Here is a 9,006-nt window from a genome sequence, read left to right as displayed (position 1 = left end):
ATCGGATAGCAATTATGTACTAAAGTATATTTTTTTCAATTACTGCTATTTTATCTAAAAAAAATTTATATAGAGTTTTGCCCCATCCTTCCTCAAATTCTGGATCCGCCACTGACTAGCATTATGTGGCATGACATCTCTTAAATTCTAAGATGATTTAAAATGCGTGATTTTTTTTTTTGGGCATAAAGTTGATCAAAAATTAATGAAGGATACAAAAATCAATGTTTAAGAAATCAATTGAAATTTAGTGATAAAAGTAAAACAATAGAGAAAGAATCTTAAAATTAATTTGTTTTTATGGCCTTCCATTATTTCAGCATCAACTTCAAAAGTCACAATATCTGGATTTTAAATGATAGTCACTATCCCCCAAATATACAAATGCATCACTTTCACCCTCTCAAACAAGCAACTATTTTACTTGTCTCATTAGTTGCTAAGCACAAGTTTTCCACCCTATACTCTAATGATTAAATGAAATGGCTCTGTTTTCTGTAAGCTCCTATTCTATATGCCATCTACAATCTCAGACTCTGATTATTCTCCGATTAATCAGAAAACAAAATATTATCTCAAAACTTGTTTTCCTACTTGAGGACAAAAGTCCAGCCCCTTTTATCTTCTGTTAGGCCCATCTGTATATTAGTAAGCTCAGAGGACAGTTTCCAGGACACTGTCCCATGTCCACCTCCCCTATATGACAACCTGCATTCAATTCCCCAAAACAAACCAAACTCCATCTTTCAGTCTTTATCATATTTAACAATCAAAATCTAAAATTTGTTATCTTTCCATATCCCATCAGCAATTATTTAACCAACTATACCTTTTTCCCTGGTATGTTACGGTACCCACCGGCAATAGACCAACAGCATTTCCAGTGCAAAAAACTTCTTCAGCACTATATAATTCCTCAACTGAAATTAGTCTCTCCTCAACCTGTTTGCAAGTAAAAGCAATATGATTTTTGCCATCTAATTATATGAGTTAGTTAACAATGTTGAGATCAATTGGCAGAAGACAACAAGACTATACAAGGGTTCCAATTGAAGAATGTATGCACGGATTCTCTCCTCATAATATCTAATATCTTAGCTACCTAATATGCTGCACTGTCATCAGCAGGACAGTCAAGCGTTTGCCAGAAGAAAAACTCAAGCATTTAATTAAAGTAAGTAAATATATGGAACCTAGATTAACGGAGGAGTGAAGTTCTAGTCACATACGCTAAGATAACAATCCTGCCTTTTAATCACATAGTATAGCAAGCAACAATTTGAACAATGATCAACACTCATGTGCAAGCTGTTAGGATTGATTTAAATTTAATCCAATCCCTTTAAAAACTTCTGAAGTACCTACAAGATTATCTTGTAGGACAAGCAAAAAAAAAAAAAAAAAAAAACTCTGAGATATGAGCAAGACAAATGAAAAAGCATACGCATCAAACATATTAAGAGATATATGTATTAACAAAGGAATGCAGAATGTCCAAATTCCAATGAAAAGCTATTAGATGCCAAGTGCCAACATTCTACTTGTGGGTAAAAATGCACTTCCAACAATTACCAGTGGCAGGCTAGTAACACTAAAAAGAAAAACTTATTTGGTTTCTTCAAGTAATGAACAAATGTTTAACAGAAACAAGAATTCATGGTTATTCAATAAATAAATAAATTATAATTTAAAAAAACAAACTTCAAAAGCCTAATAATTGAAATACTCCCCCCTCCCAAATTGAGAGACCACTTTCCCATTTTCCTCCGTCCCAAATTATAGACAACTTTCCTTTTATAAAATTAGTTATTTTCTAATCTTTCTAATATACCCCTTATTTATTAAGCATAGAAATCAATAAAGTGCATCCACTAATACTAAATAGGGGTGAATTAGGGAAATCATGTGTACAAAATTGTCTTTCAACTATTTAACTTTATTTCTTAAACCACATGCAGGTTGAGTGGTCTATCATTTTGGGGCAGAGGAAGATATCATTTCATCATATATTATTGGCTCAAAAGTGAGAAAGACATACCTGAAATCCATGGCTAAGAGCAATGTCCACAATACTTTCCCGTGTAATGCCAGGTAGAATTGTCCCTCTCAGATCTGGGGTGCAAATTGTTTTCTCCTAAGAATTCAATCCAGTAAAAAGACTAAAATCAACATTATGCAACCACGATGATGACCAAATTCAGTAAATCATTAGCTGTGCCGTTCAAATATTCTTGCTCATTGATCAACTACCTAAAGAATAAAGATCTAGGGTTGGATGATGAATATCGTGGACTATAGGTCAACTACCAAATGGATGCAAGATTTCTAGTTTGATCAGAACACAAATTTGTTTATTATTTTGGCTTTATGTAGAACAGAATACATCTGTTGTTTTCTTGAGGCTTTGGAAAGCAGAACGAATGGTGAAATGTACAAGGCGATGCCACATAATTTAACCTCATTCTTCAATCAAGGTAACCTGGTTAAAAGAGATTAGCTTGGATGAAATAGATCTAGACAATCATACCTTATATAAATGTCATTCTAATCTTATTGACTGAAAATATAACCCAAGAGTTAAAGTATTTTACAGAAGCAAATCAAAGCCTTGTTATCCAGAAAAGATGTTTCCCAACACATTCAGCCCTCAGAAATCCAGATACAAATTACAGATCTGTCAAATGACAAGCACTAAACTCAAAATAAATAATTCAAATCTCAAGATACTTGGGCACAACATGTTAGTATAACAGAACATAAAGCTCCACAACAAAGCAATTAAAAAGAAACAGTGGAATCTTATTACAAATTCTGAAGTTATAAAGAAAGTTATGGAAGTGAGTCATACTAATATAGAATTGATCTGCTTAAACCTTTGCATGAAACACTTGCATGGGTATCACACGGAAATATCTTAAGATTTATAGTTCACTCTAAAATTGCAAAATATGCATATAATATAATATAGCAAACCACAGTTTTCAGGACTACACATCAGTTTCTAAAGAAATCTCTAGACACTGTCCTTCTATCGACATTGTAACACTGTTGATGCTGGTTATGTAAATTCATCTACTTCCGATCGAGACATGACTAACATTCCAATTACTGAGATATAATTTTTCTGTTGTAACTTATCATTTTCTTAGTCAAGATAAATTGGTTTTTCCAAGCCAAAAGTATAAACATAGAATTGTTACCGTAATACTTAACAACAACAACAAAGCTTTAGTCCCGAAATGATTCGGGATCGGCTAACATGAACCGTCATACGAAACCGTGAAATCAAGTAGTGTCAGCGACATAAATTCTCTTCCTCCACTCCGTCCTATCCACTACCATATTTTCCTCAATCCCCAATAAACTCATATCACTCACAATCACCCTCTTCCAAGTTTGCTTAGGCCTTCCCCTACCCCTCACCATTGCATCCCTTTGCCACTCTTCAATCCTTATAACTGGTGCATCAAGTTCTCTTCGTCTTACATAGCCAAACCACCTTATTCGGTTTTCCCTCATTTTATTCTCAATAGATGTAACCGCTACTTTTGTCCTAATTATTTCATTACTCACCCGATCCTTTCCCGTATGACCACACAGCCATCGCAACATACGCATCTCCGTAATACTCAACAGAACTACTATATAAAAAGAATGTACACATTTACCTTCACAATGAAAATGTTAGCAGTAGAAATTTCTTCCAGATATTTGTTATGAACGGCATCAAGGTACAGAACATCGTCAAAACCATTTCCTTTAGCTGCATCTTGGTTATTCATAATCTAAAGAAGAAGAAAAAAAAGATTTATAAATTTCCACAATCAGTTTGTACTGAAAGTAATTAATACTATTCTTTCAAATGAGTTTTAAAGAATGGACGTGAAATGTAATTTATACAACAAATGGAGATTAAAAACACTACTTCAAAGCTTTTCAGTATTTTTTTTTATGAAAGCAATCAAGATTTCACTTACATGTATGAAGGTTCTACTTTCTTTGTAGAACCAATATTACTGCTGATATGAACTTTCAATTTTCTTTTGGCTGACTAAAAGTTAAAGTTTCAAGTGCTCCTTGCCCGTACACGTATTGGGGCAGATTCTCGATTCCGAGCGCCTAAGCGGTCCAGGCGGCCTTGTTTTTGAACAGTGCCCCCACCCCTATCCCCTTTTGGGCTAGGGGGACAAAGTGTCCCCTGTCCCCATCCCCGACTATTTCAGGGAATCACCACCCCGTTGCCACCCCCACCCTGATTAAAAAATGTATGGCGCATGGTAATGCGTATTGAAAAAGAAGTACCTCCAGACTACCCCAAGTACAAACGGCAAAGCAAGGCTTTTGTTTTCAATCAGATTGAGATAATGGAAAGTCTGATTATAAAATATTCTTCCATTAGGTCCCATCTGCAAGAGTTAACTTACCATGGCATAGTTTCCGATAGCTTTAATGTTGCCAACGCCACCAGGAACTGCTCGATGAACTGCATTCTCAACCACTAGATTAATTGGTTCAGCACCACTCTGTCATCGTCGAATGAAATACAGTAAGTGTGCCCATAACAATTTTACAGTTTGAATTACCCACAAAGAAAAATGTCAAATAGACTTCTCCAAAAATCAGGAAAAACAATCTGAAGAGCATACCTCGAAATAATTCTTGACCGGAGAAACAATTATCAAAAAGATATAATCAAGAGAGGGTTTTAGACTAAGAACAGGTCCACTGCCAAGAAGCAAGGGTCTAATGTGTAAGAAACCCTTATTTGAAGAGGGAATCTGCTTAGTTAAAAATAAAGGCTTAGATTAAGATTAAGCAAACATTTTATTTATTTTAAGAGATAAAATAATAATGTCTGATTACCCATCTTTTATTAGCAGAAACAGTAGCCTTGACAGCTTCAACAAACTGATCAACTGTTGGTGCAGGCATGCACATCCTATCTGCTCCCATTCTCATTCGCAAGGCATTTGCCTCAGGACGAAATAATAATACAGAGTCATCTTCTTTCTTGTATGCTTTTAGACCTTCAATTAAACCCTGTAGTACGAGTACAACATTGCACCAAAACATAAAGAATGCATGTGAAGTAAAAATGACCAAAAATTGACAAGTGCCTCAGCTAACCTGGCCGTAATTCAAGGCAGAAGAGAAGGGATTCAATTCAATCTCCCCAAAAGGCTGTAGTTCACCATCTGAAAACTTGTCACTTCCTTCACATTTCATTACAAACATATAATCTGTAGGCACAGGTTTAAATCCAAGGTCGTCCAAGTTTACTTCACTGGCCAATTCAGATGTTTTGCTGTTATATTTCAAGAAAAACATGTCAAAATTCTTCTTTCTCTCCTTTTTTTTTTTAATAAATATTGTAAACAGACAATATATAATGAATAAAATACAGATAAAATAATAGAGAAAGAGCAAGGGTCAAATAAATAAAGAGTTCACCTTCGAGTATCTGAGGGAGTGGCTTTCAGCCTCGCACTAAAATTGGTTGAACGAGTAACTAAAGCAGGCAAGGACGACGCAAAACGGAGATCGCACAAGGGCGAATATGAGTAATTATTTACGTTGGAAGAATGTTGTGACAAATGAAGAGGCGTATATTTTTTTGGGAAATTCGTCGGTAATATCTGACAGTTGGCCATCTCACTGTTTTCCTATTCTTCTTCAAGGAGAAGGAGAAGGTGAAGAAAAGAAAAAAAAAAAGTGAATTCGAAAACTCAACGGGGATCCGATCAGTCTGTTTCTTTTAGAACTCCGACTCCAACTCCAATTGTAGTAGCAACTCTATCAATTATTTCATTTTCAATAGTAACTATAAAAATAAGATCAAACAACAAATTCATTCTATGAAAGTTCTTCAAAACTTAATCAAATCTAAAAAAAAAATCCATCAAAATCTAAATATTCAAGAACAAAGTTTTATTTTCAATTTTCTTCATTAGGTATTCGCATTTTTTAAAATATTTAGTCTTAAAATTATAATATACTAATATTTAGTTTTAGAATTGTAAATTAATGAATAGATAATTTTATATATTTTATATCTAGTAAAATTACAAAATTGAATCAAATGAGAAACTCATTTGATTTAAAATATTATTTGACCCCTGATCTATCTAAAATCTTGGCATTTGATCCCTAACCTATTATTTGGTCGCATTTGGCTCTTGACCTATCCTAATTGATGAAATTGCATCTAATTTGTATGAATACTTAACGGAATTATTATCTCATTGACAAATAACGATATTTTGACACTTGAACTTGACATGTGATATTTCTTAAAGTTTTTTTTTTGCCATGTGGAAATAATTAATTAGATTAAAAAATAAAAAACAAATTCTAAATTAAAATCTATTAAGTTCAAGTGTCAAAATATTGTTACTTATCAATGAGATAATGATTCAATTAAATTTTAATACAAATTGGGTGAAATTTCACCAATTGGGATAGATCAGGGGCCAAATGTAACCAAATAATAGGTTAGGGGCCAAATAACAAAATTTTGGATAGCTCAGGGGCCAAATAGTGCTTTAAACCAACTCATTTACATATTTAACACATTTACTCAACCTACTACATGTCTAGACTATTTTTTTATGTGACTTTCCCAAAATACCCTCAATATGTTTGTAATTTTACGGCGCGGTCGTCTCTCTCCCGTCTGACTTCGTGAATCGATGCTTTCGTGGCGTATGTGAAGCTTATGTTTGGTTTAATTGATGATTTTAATCCGCATATGCGAAATCTGGACGTGTTTTTAAGAGTATTCGCAAAGTGATATATAACAAAAAAAGGGTCAAACAATAAGGGATTCTAACATTAAAATCATAACATTATAAAAATTTTACAACAAGATTGCCACAATAACAACATTAAAATCATAACATTGTCAAAATTTACAACAAGATTGCCACAATAAACTCCTAACAAATCACTTCAAAGTGAACCTGACGAATCTGGACGAAAATTTCTCCCTGGATTGGAAGTCCAGACTTTTTGGGATGATAAATGGAAGTCCGGACTTTTTGGGATGGACGTTTCCCATGGTGCACACCAAGATTGACACAATCTCTCCTAACGAATCATTTTAAAGTGAATGTGCCAATCTTGAGGGAAATGTCTCTCCATACAATAAGGAAAGTCATCTCCCTTGCAGCCCAGTACGCAGCCTTCCAGAAAGGGATGTTATGTATTCAACCACCTTCAGAAAAAATTAATCGTGTTAGGCAGAAAAAGGACGATTTGGCTTCGTGAAATGACGATTAGCGAAACATGCGAATGTAAATGTGCAGGGAAGATGATGATTTTGCTTAGTGAATCGATGCTTTTGCAAAGTCTGCAAGGTCTGAAATGTGACGATCTACGTCGCATATCGATGCGTTCGCAAAGTCTCTGAGTGAAATCATAAACTTTTCTATTCGCAGACTTCACGAAATAATCGATTCGCTAAGAAGATCGTCTCGTTTGAAGCTCTTTTTCATCGCAGATCTTCGAGAAATCATCGACTACAAATAACTAATTTAATAAATTTTAATAATGGTTTTTGTATATTTTCTTCATTTTATGTATCTAAGCCAATTTGTGTGTTTTCTAGGCACTTTCGTAAGGTTGTCGGCACAAATAACCAAGTCGGGGCTTAAGGCGGCAACTCGGGAGTAAAAGGGACCAGAAAAAAAGAGTTTTAGTGACACCGAGCGTGCACTTCATCGCGGATAGGTGCTGTAAGATAAAGTCCAATTGTTCACACTAGGACAGATTTGACACATTTTCGTATTTTCAACTTATCTCCCTCATACGGACTCGGATTGAGGCGATTCAAAATGCGTTGGAAAGCTAAGAGAAAGATGAAAAAATGACTAATGACAATCATCTCCAAATTCGAAGTGCATCAGGCCCAAAAAATTATCCAAAGTTGATGAATATGTTGAAGCCTAAGATTCCTTTCACACCTTTACACATTTCAACTCCTAAATTATTAAAATCTTCCACCATGCTCTCTTAAATGCTAAATTCAGAAGATAAGGTGTTGGGGTTTAGTGTCCTATAGACAATTGTTCTAGGATACAAACTTAATGTAAATGAAGATTTCTTTATACCATTTGTTTTAATGAGATATGGTTTCATAACTGTATAAAGGCAATCCCTTTTTAAGAACTAAATAAAGTCTAATAAAAGGAAATCCATGAGTTTGTTTAAAGTGATTATAAAGTGTTCATACAAGCATGAAGTGAGACGAAACTTTATGATAAACTAATAAACTTAAAACCACCCCAAGTCAAGTAATATGTTTAGGATTGACATATCACTGCTGAGACTTGCATGTAACAATGTCTTCTGTCGAGACGGAAAGCTGATCTCACAAGCTTCATATATACAGATATCTGGACAGTTACATGGATCCAATGAAAAGAAGTTTATTAGGATTGGGGACCCGACTTGAGATAATAGGATGGGTAGATTCATCCTTGTCACCTGTTCATCTCATTGGTATTAATAGGTATAAGTAATCCTCAGACTCATAGGAATGTTAATTAGTAATTCTGGATCACGGAATGTGATGCTTTGATCCTGTTGTAACACGATCCATAACAGAGATGACTCTGGGGTGTGAACGGCAGACGTTGGGTATCACAGGAAGTAGTTGCAGGATAGTTATACATTGGATTGAGCATTTGTCACTCCCGATAAATGGGAGATACGTCCATGGATCGCTTGTGGAAGACTCGACTCTAAATCCTTGCAAGGTGATAGCTTAAGACTTGAAATACAGATTTCACTTAACCTATCTAATTGGAGTTGACTCGGTCTGTACAAGTAAAACGAACATCTCGCTATATGTGACTTGACATTATCCATAGTCATAAGATTCAGTTCAAGGATGTAGTTGATAAAGGATCGAATTATACTGTAACTAATACGGAAAGGTCAACGACAGAATCAACCTGTCTTCTTATAGCTCTGGGGGAATGTTTCGGATTTGCTAATCACATTTCG

At 34.7% G+C, this 9,006-nt stretch overlaps 1 protein-coding gene across 1 annotated transcript; it reads right to left on the bottom strand.

Annotated features, from left to right (window-relative positions):
• Positions 1–327: 327 nt before the first annotated feature.
• LOC136201036 (branched-chain amino acid aminotransferase 2, chloroplastic-like) lies at positions 328–5,951 on the bottom strand. Its single transcript, XM_065991581.1, has 9 exons — positions 5,452–5,951; positions 5,128–5,305; positions 4,864–5,040; positions 4,647–4,778; positions 4,425–4,523; positions 3,669–3,785; positions 2,039–2,134; positions 830–942; positions 328–708 (listed from the first exon to the last, which is right to left on the bottom strand). Exons 1-9 carry the CDS (start codon positions 5,649–5,651, stop codon positions 591–593), a joined length of 1,230 nt encoding a protein of 409 aa, XP_065847653.1. The 5' UTR covers positions 5,652–5,951; the 3' UTR covers positions 328–590.
• Positions 5,952–9,006: the final 3,055 nt, after the last annotated feature.

The sequence above is a fragment of the Euphorbia lathyris genome, chromosome 7, assembly GCF_963576675.1.
Source record: "Euphorbia lathyris chromosome 7, ddEupLath1.1, whole genome shotgun sequence".
Lineage (NCBI taxonomy): Eukaryota > Viridiplantae > Streptophyta > Magnoliopsida > Malpighiales > Euphorbiaceae > Euphorbia > Euphorbia lathyris.
The sequence above is the reverse complement of the archived record's forward strand: the minus strand, read 5'-3'. Positions and strand labels throughout refer to the sequence as shown.

What these genes read in the sequence shown, in the direction of transcription:
- LOC136201036 (XM_065991581.1), bottom strand. Translation starts at nt 5,651, where the DNA reads ATGGCCAACTGTCAGATATTACCGACGAATTTCCCAAAAAAATATACG. An exon ending in ACTCCCTCAGATACTCGAAG is followed by an intron (nt 5,306 to 5,451) that starts GTGAACTCTTTA and finishes GAAATATAACAG; the next exon opens with CAAAACATCTGAATTGGCCA. An exon ending in CGGTCAAGAATTATTTCGAG is followed by an intron (nt 4,524 to 4,646) that starts GTATGCTCTTCA and finishes CGACGATGACAG; the next exon opens with AGTGGTGCTGAACCAATTAA.